At 48.4% G+C, this 13705-nt stretch overlaps 1 protein-coding gene across 6 annotated transcripts in view; it reads right to left on the minus strand.

Annotated features, from left to right (window-relative positions):
- The window catches only part of MICU1 (mitochondrial calcium uptake 1), a 123458-nt gene that overhangs the window by 942 nt on the left and 108811 nt on the right, over positions 1-13705 (minus strand). For all 6 annotated transcript variants that reach the window (XM_068951001.1, XM_068951002.1, XM_068950999.1 and 3 more), the window contains 2 exons: positions 10095-10203; positions 3363-3452 (listed from right to left, as the gene is read on the minus strand). In XM_068951001.1, the coding sequence (XP_068807102.1) occupies positions 3363-3452; positions 10095-10203 (199 nt within the window). The remainder of the gene's footprint in view (positions 1-3362; positions 3453-10094; positions 10204-13705) is intronic.

Raw genomic sequence — 13705 nt, forward strand, 5'->3', positions numbered from 1 at the left:
CAACGGGGGGGTTCACGTTTCCCTGAACCAACCTGTCACCAAAAGCCTTCCTTGGGCAACTCTCCAAATCAGGCCTTCGTAGGGGGAAGACCTGGCTTTCCCAGGGAGTTTTGGGCGAGCTTTACGCAGGGGGTCACACTGAGCAAGGGTCACCCAACCACAGCGTCTAACCGCCTTCCTGCAGTCACTGCCCTGCTTAGCCCACCAGCACGCCGGGTCCCCCATCAGCTCCGCAAACCACAGAAACGTTAGCACTTGGGTTGTAAGGACGGAGAAGCCAACGGGAAGACAAGCCCAGGGACACCACGCGAAGGAAAGCTCTCCACTTCGGGCGCTTCATGAAACGCCATGAGTGCAGGGTACCCGAGCACAGGTTTTCTCAACGGAGGAGAAGGGAAGATTCATTAGAGCGACAGGAGGTTATCGAGAATTAGGTCGGTGTAATTTATACTAAAAACAAGGTCACAACACATTGGAACAAATATCCCACAGTCACTGGCCCACCAATAAGCTATGGCCTCCGGGATTTCTATTCAGAGCCCTGGGAGATGAGAAGGGACGAGCACCCACCACCTTCCTGGAGGAAGCCAAGCTTTCTACCAGGTCGGTCTCGCTAACCCTACGGTTGTTTTAAGCAACCTGTTCACAAGGATCTCTACCAGTTTCCTCTGGCTTTGCAGAAGCCAGGGCGCACGCACCTGAGCACGTTTCCGTGTTAAGGCATTCAGTGCCAGTCCCTCCAACCCAAACTGGATGGAGAGGCATCTCTCTCCACACTAACACCCCTTCCCCTACTCTTCTTTAAGGGCTATAGGGGCAAATAGTCATAGCGGCTCTCATCTCCCCTTCAGGCTGCCCCCAAGCAGGTTACGGCATCGATTTTCCCCTCTCTGGCGGGTTAAACGTTGCCTTTTTTACTCTCCTACCCATGGCGCGCATCTGCTACGGCTGATTTCAGCCTCTGAGTAGCGTCATAGAAAAAGCAACCAAACTATGTGAAGGGGAACGGAGGTCGGGGGAACGTCATCTCAAAATAACCCTGAGACCTCTCCTTCACTTCTGTGCTTTCCCCGCACTAAAATTAAGTATGCACTGAGAAATAAGGCACTTCAGTCCTTCAAAAAAACAAGCCCATCAGTTCCCCAGCTTCCCAGATCAAAAGAGACAGCACCATCTCTCTGGCCAGTACTAGGAACCGCATCAGTTATATTTAATGAATGAGTTTTTTTAATTTAAGGGTTTTTTTTTTTCCCCTGCATTACTTCCAAATGCAAATTTGGGCAGTGAAATTCCAGCAAATTATCACGAGGTGAGTAAAATTCCCTCTGGCTCTGCAGGTCTTTGATGTGTGAATAGTAATGGCTACAAACACTGACAGAGTGAAACCAAATAAAGAGGTCTGTGACTGCTTTTCCGCTTTATTCCTTCCTTTCCAGGGGCTTCTCTGACAACCACAATCTTTCCCTCTAAAGGTTTGCTATCAAAACATTTAGCAGATTGTCCTACGAGAGGATGCAAACTGAGAACACTTGGATACCCCTCAGTTCACGCTCATCTCCAAGCGGATCATCTGGTTTTGAGGATCTAATCAGAAAATGGCCCTGGACTATAGAGAAAAATAAAATGAAGATGCAACTTTACTTTAAAATGGTGCAGAGAAGCAGGTAGGGCTGACACCAAGAGCGACTACCCACAGCAAAGTAACTCAAGAGATGGGCGCTTTCTTCCAGTATATTTAAATCAGCAAGCAAACAACGGTTTGCTTATGCAGCACTGCTGCAGCAAAAGAAAAGAAATTTCGGGAAGATGCCGTAAGCCAGCAAACGTGCTGGACAGCCAGGGAAGCAGCGAGGTCGCTCGACAGTTTTGGACAAATGCAGAATTTGGCTTCTCGCAGCCAACGAGTATCCTTCTCTCACATCCGCCAACGTGCTTCAAAAAACTGCGGCTTGCTGTGCCATCAGCGGGTGCAAGAGGCCAAGTGCCATCGGAGCAATGGCAAGAATCGGTTTTGAGGGAAGGATTTTTGGCCGGAGCCCTCCGCCAGATCGGCGGGCGCAGCTCGGCGGTGCTGCCCGCAGCCCCCTTAGACAGCAGGGTGGCATCACAGCGGCACACGCGCGGCACCAGCTCCCTCGCTGAAAGGCTGCTGTCGGCACCTCTTACTCAGGACTGCACGGAGAGGCCTCTTGCTGCAAGGTGGCACTGCACAAGGGAGCTGAATAACACGACAATCATCATTGGAGCCCCCAGACCCATAGGAGCTCTCTTACTACTGGTTTTCAACTCCCGCTCTTGAAGTCCACATCATCCTCTGACGCTGAAGACTCTGCTAGCTCTCATTAAATCAACCCGAGATGGCTTCAGCGTGGTACCTCGGCATTTGCTACCCCGGCGTGCTTTCGGCCTCTGCAGGCCAGCAAAGCCAGCTGTTGGGAGCAAAATTCCCAGCAGGGCACCGAGCTGCCGTTAATTAAGTGGCTTTTGTACAGGGCTTTGGCAATACGGAGTGCCAGATAGGCTAATTTCCAACACTAGGACACAATAGCTCCTTTTTTTCAATGTAAGAGTTTCTCGGGAGAGCAGACAAGTTGTTTTGTCTCTGCAGTAAGCTTTCCGCTGTGTTGCTTTATAAGCAACACATAGGGACATATAGGCAACATATAGGTAGCTGTGCACCGTCAGGTGCCCTTCCGAGGAAGGCAGGGACATTGAGCACAAGCACAGCCCAAGGCGCCAGCGGTGACGCAGCGCAGGACGACGCACAAGGCCACGAAGACATGGGCAATGCGAGTGCAGACAACTGAAAGTCTGTTCTCCGTCTCCAGACAACAGAGCTGAAGAGCAGGGCAAGAAAAGTCAACTAGGTGAAGAGAGGGTGAAAACAGTCTTCTAAATTTCATCTTAAATTTGGTCTGTCTCTCATGACTGATTTCAACTTTTTAAGAGTATTTCTCTGCTTTAGCTGATGCAAAAAGAGCAACAAAAGTATCTTAAACCTCTGGTAGTGATATGAGCTTGCCTGAGAGGTTGTGGAGTCTCCATCCTTGGAGATGAATTCAAGAGCCATCCGGACAGGGTCCTGGGCAACCTGCTCTAGGTGACCCTGCGTGAGCAGAGGGGTTGGACTAGATGATCTCCAGAGGTCCCCTCCAGCCTCAACTGTTTGTGATTCTGCGAACACAGCCCCGCACACGCTTTCCCGAGAAGGAAACATTTCTGATGCAGCCAAATCCCAAAGAGCGCTCCAGACGACTTTCACGGCTATCACTTTTTCTCTGTATTTTGTCACCTGGATAAACTCTCGCCCACGTGGGCAGCGGACACGGCCGAGAGCGGTTCCCGAGGCTCGGGTCACTCACCGTCGCAGTCGAAGAGTGCGAACACCACGTCGCACACGTGGTCGGAGAGCTCCACCTTCGCCACCGTCCTGGCCACCTGCTGCATCGTCACTGCGAGGGAAGCAAAGGCACAACGTTAGCGCAACGCCGCAGCCCGCCGGGCGCAGAAACGCTGTTCCTCCGCGGGAAACGGCCTTTACAAAAACAGGCGCTGCTCAAAGAGGCTTGAAATAAGGTGTCTCCCCAGCCTGTCCAACACACGCCTCCAAACTGGGCCCCTCAAAGCCGTTGCTTTGTAAGGCAACAAGGAACAGCGGGTGGAAAGGGCGCTTCAGGCAGCGAGCACTGAAGCCTGTTAGCTTTGTGTTCAAGTAAAACATTCAAGATGCTTAGATGGGAATTTTTTTCCACCCTTTGGCTGCAAAATCAGAAGTCGTCAGCTCGGGACTACAGTAAACACCAGGTGGGAAACGTCTAACTTCTCCTGATGGGCTTGATGGAGAAGGCAGCTCCTTTCAAGTGTTGCGAAGACAGTACTCTATAAGACAACTGTTTTAATAGATTGGGGGGGGGGGGAAGACGTGAAGGAAGAACAGCTCAGTTATTTTTTTGCCAGCATTGAAGCATCCTGCTCCGCTTCCCCGTTCCAATCAAAGCGCCGTTTTAAAAGAGAGCTTTAAAGAGCCACCATCGGCCGGGCGACGAGTCGGGCAGCCGGACACCCGCCTGCTAGAACCGCGCTTGATAACACGGAAGGGTTTTTGCATCGGTACATCCTAATTTGTGCCCTATTTGGCTGAGGGAACGGGAAGATAACATCGCCGAAGGGTGCGCTGGGGGCATCTATCAGGCAAAAACGCCAACAGCCAACCTGCACGGTCTCATCCGTGAAGGTAAGGCAGAAATTCTGGGCTCCAGCCTGGGGCTTTACTTGACAACAGCGTCGTTGAGGGTTTTATAGGGTTCGCCGTCCCAGGAAGGAGTCTTGCCGCCTCCTCCGCTCGCCCGCAAAGCCCTGGCAGCCTACAGTACTTGGCAGCGTCTACGGAAACACGCCGCTCTTGGCACAGTTATTAGCAAAAGGAATTTCCCAACCAATTCCATAGCAACACCACGACAGCCCCGGTGATACCGCAACAGCGCCGAAACCACCCTCGGGGCCTAAATCGGAGCAGGAAACTATGTTTATAGCAGAACTTCTGTCAATTTCATTAGAGAATAAGGGAATTTTATATTAAAATCGAGGACGGTGATGGCACACAGAGCAAAGATGGGAGAAGAGAGTCTGGGAAGAAGAGTAACAGGATTTGTCTTTTTTTGCAATCGCTTTTTTTTTTTTTTTTTAAAGAGAAATCTAGCAACCCTCACTAATGAAAAAACATATTTTTGCAATTCTAAATTGTTACTTTCCAGCGATGTAAATCGATAGTTTGCAAAGAGCTGAACGAATGGAAAGTTGGCACCAAAACAGTGCAAATGAAGGGAGATGAACGCAGCCAAAACACGTGTGATCTCGGAGCGCCGCTTCAGCCGAGCAGTCGAGAGAAGTGGCGTGACGCAAAAATCAAACTGAAACAACAAAAACACGCCTCTGCTTTCACCCGCAGCATGTTTCTTGCGCTGTTCCCCTACTGCAGAGCTATTGGCCTTTCAGAAATTGTGGAGAGCGTTGTGTCAGTGGTCCCTCCAAGTCCCCTTTCTCCTTTCCTCCTTGCCTCCGGCCTGAGCCTGCGCACGGAGGTCCATCCAACAGCGGTCTGTCCGACCGCCAGCGGCGCACGGAGAAGGGGACCCGCTGGTGCTGGCAGATGGAAACCGCCTCCCACGGCTCTGCGGAGAGCCCTACCGAGAGCCAGCCGGATGGCAGGACACCCTGCCCCACGCGCAACGGAAGGGGGTGAGAACCTGGAGAACCAGGGAGACCGTGAGGGGCATCTGTCTCAGAGATGAGTGACTTTCCCCAGACACATGTTGCAGATGCCTTTCCCCAAAAACGAGCAAAAGCCTGTCCGGGCCCGAGCGAGGCTGGTTACGCACCAGGCCAGGCCAAATCCCCAACCTTGCCACCGGTCGCCTTTCCCTCGGGCTCTTGCACCCATAGCTCGAGGTGCTCCACGCAGGGATGGACGGCCAGGAACATTGAAGGCCCTTCAAGAAGTCCCCTCGTCTCAAAACGGCTGCTTTTAGCTGACCTCTCCTTGGACCGGCCCCTGCACAAAAGCACCAGCTGCTCCTCAAAGCCAGGAGAAGAATCAAAGCAACCTGCTGGTCCCCTCTGCTGAACCGCTGGGGCAAGCCAAACCAGTGAAGGTATCACTAGAGCTTGGAGAAAAAAGCTGCACAGGGAAAAAGGAAAAAAAAAAAAAAAAAAAAAAAAAAAGAGGAGGAAAAAACCCCCATGCAGGTGGATGAAGCCCTGCCACTGTCGCCCACCAGCCAAAACGGATCGCCCACCCTCCGGAGCGCTCCCACACGCTTCGCCCCGAGCTCGGCCTCTAGAAAACGGGAGAAACCTTCCCGCAGCCCCCCCGAGCCATTGGGAAAGAGGCTGTGGAGCTATGTGACAATCGAGGACAGTTTCAGGTGTCCTCCCACACAGGACGAGTGGAGGGCAACGTGACGGGGGGGAGGAAGGAAAAACAAAAAACAACCGAACCAAAACCCCAAACCAGCTGATAACAGAAGCATGAGATGAGGAAGGGAGGAAGGAAGGGGCCCCTGGAAAACAGCTCTGCCGTTGCCTTTGCTGCAAAACCCTCGCTGGGGCACTACGGCAGCGCTGACCCACTTCGGCGTCGTCCCGACTCGCTGCTCGAGAAGCGATGAGAAAGCCGGAAAACCGGTCGCCCGAGAGCCATGGCTGCGGCGCGGGGGACGTCAGAGGAGTCCTCGCAGCCGCCCTCGAGGTGGGGGAACAGGTCTGGGGAGAGCTGAGTTCTTCTTTTACCTCCTAGCCCGAAACCTAACCCTCGACAGCACAGGAATTGGCAGCTAAAGATATATATATTTTTTTCCTCCCTTTTCGACTTTGCCTGCTTGCTCAGTTTTGCTTTTATAATAGAATCGCACATCCCCCAAAACAGAACAGAGCAGGCCTATAAATTACATGGCTATAATGCAATATTTATAGGTCTCCCGCAGAGGTCCCAGTAAGCTTTTATCTTCCGTGCCGGCACAGAAACGGGGGGCTCCGGTCGAGCAGCAAGCCCCTGTACGCTGCTGCAGCTAATCAGCCGTACGGGCGCTGCAACCCCCAGCGCTCCCGTAGCCCCGCGGGAAGCAGGATGGCGTATAGGCGCCAGGGGTCTTAACGCTGAGAAAGCATCTTTCCTTTCCTCTTTGATGCACGTGCTCCAGACGGCAAGATATCTCGATGAGGCAAATAAAATTGAAAGTCAATCTCCTTAAGAGTCATTTCTTTACAATTTAGGAAAATGAACCGCGCTCTCTGTGGGGAAACCTCTCTCTTAAAACAGATCTGGTCAAGATTTAGATTTGGAGATGGCTCCATCGGTTTTTGTGCAGAGGAGTCTCCCGGATTTTACGCCACAGAAAATGAGTTCTACTTTTATACCTTGGAAAGCCATTCTTCTTTTAAAATTCCTGCAATCTCACATTCCTTCCTTTCGGGAGCCTTCTGAGTATTTTATGCAATAAAATGTTTTTTGTAATATTTATGCATACTACACAGCTGTTATCTTTTTCCACTCAAATCCTCAGAATTACTTAGTGCGCAATGTTTTTGCGAAGCGCGCCTGCAAACGCATCTTTTCTACGCGCTACAGAGACGGGCTGGAATCTAAGCAGATGCTAAGCTTTAGGGTTTTTTTTCCCCCCTCTGTTTTCAGACTGTTCACACATTTGGCCAAAATAATAGCCAGATGTTTTAGCCCAAGTTATCCGAATACCTTATTTCCTTCTCTTGCTAAAGCTGAACTCCAGACACGTGTCATGTACTGCTCGAAACTCTATGATTTCCGTCCTTTAATGCTGCTCTTATAAGCTCCCCGGTCACTCTGCTAGTGTTCAGAAAGCAACATTACTCCTTCAGGCAGGGCATTTAATACCACCCCCCCCACCCCATGCATTTTACCGTCAGCTTCTTTAAAACATCACCCACAGAGCTACAGAATATCAATGCCATAGCAGGGCGTCCCTTCAAGTGGCTCGGGATACGTTTTGGGCCACTTCCCCCTCACCTAGGAGGGGAGGAGGGCTTTGGAGCAGATATCTCACTGCGTTTTCAGGCCACGAGTCATTGATGGAAAATGCAGTCTCTTCGCTGTGCCCCCGCCTAGCTGATGTTCTCTATCAAACTGCATCTGCGCCTTGCCCTAAAATACAAAGGAGTTATATCATCGCTCTCTCCCGGTGCCAGCGCAAGAGCTCCTTGGAGAGTCTGGCTGCAGAGGGTGCCAAAAGAAAGTGCAATTCACACCCTCTCCTCGAAAGGGGAAGAAGTGATGAATTCGGCTCCAGCCTGCTGCCAGCTGCGAGCCCAGGCCAACTGGCTGGGAAAGTTTTCTAACTGTGATTTGTTTATGATTTAAGAGAACGATTGCTATTTCGTTTCTGGAAAAAAATCAAAGATAGACCAGCTAGTAAGCTATGTGTCATTCTGGGCTTCGTTAAAATACAATTTTATGATCTGTTTAACACAATAGCCTATCTAAACTTAACAGGGCGAATGAGCTGACCAAGCTATGGCTTGTTCGGCATCATTCATTTTTTCCTGTTTCATTTTAAACAATATTTCTCAAATCATAACAAGAGAGCTTGCTGCATTAGGCTAGGAACAATTTATGTGGCATATAAACTATCCTCTTTTTTTTTTTCCCTTCAAAAAAAGGGGTGATTTTTACATTTGTTGTTTTTTAATAAGCAGGGATTTCTCCTTCCTAGTTTCCACAATTGCCAAACGAGTGTTGACTGGACCTTTCTCTGCTGCTTCCGGACCTGTTTGATTTCTAGGGGAGTGAAGCAGCCTAAAGCCTCTCCAAGGTTTCTTACTTCAGCCAAAGGACTCCTAGATCAAGGTCTGTGGCTCCAGCACAAACTCATTAATTGCACATAATTAAACAGCAATCACATTGATTTACCAACTGCATGTGGGTCTAAATATTCCCCAAATATATATGTGGGGAATATTTAGACTGTTACTGCAACTGCTAATTTATTACAGACAGTCTGAGAAATTTGGATTCTCTGGGCTATTACCTGCTCGCGGTACGCTGCAGAGGGGGCTCTGTGCAGGAGCAGATCCTTATTTAATATACAGCATTCCTTGCTCGCTTTTTCTTTTAAATGAAAGGAAGAACCTATCAGGTTCTTTTAAGTTAAGGCTTAAAGACACAATGATCTAAAATAAAGAGTACAGGTGATCTCAAAAAAAAAAAAATCAAAGCCAAGAAGGGCTGTCGACACATGGAAGAAGAGATGTGACATGTTTGACTCTCTTTGTAATTCTACTGCCCCAAAACCTATTAATGTCTCAATACTCCCACAACGGCAACAGTTCAGAGAGGAACTTGTTCCCAAAACATTTGATTTCGCAGCTGTCTAAATAAATCAGCTTTAACTTTTTAAGGAGAGAACAAGAGTTTCCATTAAACTTCAAAAAACTTTTAATTAGTTTGCAGTGGTTTCTTATATCCCCAGTCTGAGCATTTGAAAAACTATTCTTTCAAAAAGAGATCTAGACACAAGACAGGCACGCACTTGTGACAGATAAAGACCGCAGAGAACTCAAGGTTTTTTTTTAAATTGTACGGTACAGACCTTCGGTACGTTCAGACCCAAGAACATACCTGCGATGGATTAGTTCAGAATAGAAAACGCACGGTGAGATGAAGGAGATGGCTTGGTTGGGTCAATAAACCACACTATTACAAATCTCCCCAGGAAACCCCAGCTTTCAAGTCATTTAGCCAGCGCCTCTGGCCACGTTCTCTCTGGATTATGGGTTATTTGAAGAAAGCCTGCTCTGGAGATACTTTAACGCTCAGTCGGGGCACTCAGCGGGGTCCCCAAGTGAAAGACAGAGCCAGTAAGAAAATGCAGGTGGGCTCCCCATCCAGCGCTCTCCTTCCACCCTCCACTGGGCCCGGACGCTCCAAAGGTGCTCACCACTACTTTGATTTTAGATCAGCAAGGGCAGCATTTGGCCACGAGATAGGAGCCCTTATTTTCAAGCAAAGTCAAAGCAAAAAACGGTTCCCAGGAACTCCGCTACCATTTAGGGTTATTGCCGCACCAATCATGGGGAACTCCACAAAAGAGGCTCTGGACAAAACTTGCTGTAATACCACTTGTCATGTCCAACAATAATTTTTCAAGTACTTCATAAAAGCAGAAAACACTGTCACTCCAAAGACGACTTAGAAGAAACCCTGCTCTGCCCAGGCCCCGGTAACACAGCCAGCGCTATATTCACTAGGCCGTGTTTGCCTCTGCACACAGCAGACCTGAATAATTCTGATGAAAAGTGATATTGTAGACTACTAGTTTATTACGGCAATAAATTTTAGCACTTTTTCCCCTCTGTATCTAATACGGGGGAAGTATAAAAGCTAAAATCCCTCTTCATCCATGCACCGGAGCAGGTTAAAGCTTCCCTTTATGAGAGGAAGTGTGATTTCAGTACATTTTTAATCCGTCCGACTAGGCTTGTTAGCAGCATCCAAAGTCCAAACATACCACATCAGAACGTTTCCCTGAGCTTTCAGGCTCTGTCCATCTCACAAGTTTTAATACCTTTATCGAGCGAAGCTCCAGCCATGTGGTAAAAGCTCAAAGCCGTGTCCACATCATTTATGTTCTTCAGAAACGTAAAGAAGTTCTCCACCTCCTCAAATGTCAGCCCCTACAACAAAGCAAAAGAGTAGGTCTTACAGTTGAGGAAAGCGCTCGGATTACAAACGACAAAGTAACTCAACAGCACGAAGTTATTTCAAGGGCTCGACCGCAGCACGTCCAGACATACTTGAGGTGGCCCGGCCATCCGATTAGCCATGGAAGCACATCCTGAGATGCCCTCACCCATTGCACTGCCATGTCCTAGCACAACTGATGGACAGACAGAAACACAAAGGCTCCATCATTGCAATGGTGATAAGCTGCACGCTCTTAATTGAGTGCATACAACCTGCGACCCTCCTGAGTCCCGTCGATGCAGGGTCAGCACCCAGGCGAGCACAAAGGTAGAGAGGTAGAGTAGGTGCTGGCAAGCTCTCCCCCGAGACCTGAGTCCCACAGCCCTCAAGTCCTGCCTTTAGCAACCCTTTTCCCCTGGCTAACACCAGCAGAACCGCATCAGTGCTCGAATAAGAACAACAGCTTCCAAACTTCAGCGTGAGCAGCCCTGAGCGAACACAGTGCTTGAGGCCACAGAGGACGTATGTCATCACCTGGGTCATCAGCACTCACACGTCCTCCTTGGAGCGATACATCAGCATGGCAAGATGAGTTCAAGTTCAGGCTCCTCCTGTCCTGTCTCGCAAGACAGATCAATACACCGAGACACTAAAAGTCTCATACATAATAAAACAGATTCGCCGTTTGAATGGAAGAAAACGCATTCAGCTGGAACTGTCAAATATAAATTTATACGATCTACTGTAACCCTGCTCAGAGCAGTCCCAACAAATTCACCCTTTCCATCAAACCAGGGAAGAAGTGACCTATCACTCTGAAATAAAAAGCACCTTTTAAATCATCTTACAGAGACACAGCGCCTCTCAAGTTTTAAATAAGAGAATTACAGAAGATTTGCAATCTACTATGAAAGTATTTCAACCTGTTCCTACCTTCACTTGCAACGTGGCTCATACGTGTCTCACAGTATGCACGCTTTCAGCTAGTGCAACTGCAGGTTTTGCCACCGCTGGATTCATGAATCCAGAGCAAAAAGGATGAGTTGGCAAAATGCACATGTGGATAACATGCACATTAAAAAAAAAAAACAAAAAAACCCACACATCACCCAGTTGCTGCTTGGAGAGCTTTCTTCAAGTGTATGCCTGCTGCACTCCCCCTTGAAGCACATATAGAAGAAGACCTGAACGAATCGTTTCTGAAGATCACATAGCGGAGGGCTACCAAGATGAATAGAGGGCTGGAGCACCTCTCCTATGAAGAAAGACTGCAAGAGCTGGGCCTGTTCAGCCTGGAGAAGAGAAGATTGAGAGGCGATCTCATCAACGTGTACAAGTATCTGGAGGGGGGGGAGTGTCAAGAGGATGAGGCCAGCCTCTTCTCCGTGGTGCCCAGCAACAGGACAAGAGGCAATGGGCACAAACTGAACCACAGGAAGTTCCACCTGAACCTGAGGAAAAACTTCTTCACTGTGAGGGTGACAGAGCATTGGAACAGGTTGCCCAGAGAGGTGGTGGAGTCTCCTTCCCTGGAGATATGCAAAACCCGTCTGGATGTGATCCTGGGCAATATGCTCTAGGTGACCCTGCTTGAGCAGGGAGGTTGGACTAGATGATCTTCAGAGGTCCCTTCCAACCTAAACGATTCTGTGATCACCTCGGTTGTCTAGCGCTTAGGGAGACCTGAACCCGATATTTCACCTGCGGCTGCGACAACTTAAGTCCATTACCAGGAGAAAAGCAGCTGTGCAAGTGAAACTCGACGGGAAGGATCGTACGCAATTTTAAACAAATTAGAGTGCGGCAGTGCCAAAGAACACGCCGAGTTCCTGCATCCAGGCTGAGGGGGGATTTTTTTCCCCTTCAAGAGAAATAAAAATTAGAGCAGATGATCAATCAGTACAAGAAAATATTCCTAAAAGCAGGAACACAGAATAAAATGATATTGGAAAAATAGCTGAAGATTAGATTAAAATCATAGCTTTAACCCTTTGGAAGCTGTCAAGATTGCCTTGCACATAAAGGATAACTCTATTGGACAATGAGGATGTTGTTTGGTGGATTTCATAATAAAACAGTGGCAGGGCAAATTGTATTTCCAAGCTGGATTAGAAAGCTTCCCAGATAGGTTCGGAAAATTCTACCTACTGCTGCCACCCCGCTTCCTACACCTCACCAATACAATTATTTTACTCTAGCTTCCTTTGGAAAGCAATAGCAAATCAAATTTCCTGCTGCTTGAGGTGCACAGTGCAGTTGCAGCAGGTTAGTAAACTGTGCTGGTAATGACACCGTATTGCTATAAAAGTAGGCTAGCCAAGTGTGAAATGAAGGGATTTGGAGGGGGGGAAAAAAAAAAAAATCTTCCTGCAAAGCACGTTCACGTTGTAAAGTGCTCTGATCAACACGGTGCTCAGCGACAGGAAATTATTGCAGCATAAACAGCGAAACGCCTGGGCGGCTTTAACATCTCTCTGAGGTCCGGGACGCAAGGGAAGAGCAGCGGATAGCGCTGGCTCCGCTCCCCTTCGCGGGACACGACTCGTGCTCAGCCCGACCCAAGCAGCCGCCCGCTCTGCAGATATCTGTCTCGGTTACAGTCACAGAGGAGGAAGCAATGGCAAAGCTTCTGGCATGAAGCTTCTGCAATGTCAAGCGCAAGACCGCTCTTTAGGTTAATACCATATTCATTACTCATTTACCAGGGAATCTAGGCAAGCGCTTTCCTGAGTAAACTATCCAGAAAGGTGAGTAATGTCATTCTGTCCATGGCAGCTTTATTTCTACAGAAATGGGAAAAAAGTAAACCACAAAAACATTAACAGCTGCAACAGGGTCATCCCAATAAAAGCAGAAAGCATGTTTAGATACAAAGTGCTGTATTCAAACCTGCAAGGGATATTATATTCTAAAATACCCTAATGGTGGGCGGGGGGAACGCTTCTCATACAAAGATGATGCAAAGTTAGACACCAGACTGGATTTTCTGTGAGCTAAAACGTGCTGCAATGGATGATCTACCTGCCGCACTTCGCTAGCCCCCCACATAGTCATTGGCTTTGAAATGCCCTTGCTGCTAGAGGGTTTATCTGCCCCCAGTGTAAAGCAGCTGGTATTTTTTGCATCCTTTACATCGCCCTAAAACATTAAACACCTTGTACTTGCTAATAGAGCGGCTGCCTGATCTCAGGACTTTCGGTGTTTCATTTCACTCGGCCTAAGGATTACGTGTTTTCTACCAATTCTCTTTCTTGCAAGTGTCAAATTTGGTACTGTTCCCCAGTTTCTCTCCACAGAAGTCCTTGGAATAAAGAAAGAAAAAGACTGGTTATGAATCTGGTTGCCATCTACAAATAGAAATACGTTTTGGCAGATCTGTAACCTTTTGATTTTGGGGTAAGTAATACGGCAAAAGAAAAAAAAGTTCTTCTGCCACATATGTCAGGTTTTTGACTTACACATGGAAGGTGGGAAATATTTTCTGCAAGAAAT

This window comes from Struthio camelus, chromosome 7 (assembly GCF_040807025.1).
Source record: "Struthio camelus isolate bStrCam1 chromosome 7, bStrCam1.hap1, whole genome shotgun sequence".
In the NCBI taxonomy this organism is placed as follows: Eukaryota; Metazoa; Chordata; class Aves; order Struthioniformes; family Struthionidae; genus Struthio; species Struthio camelus.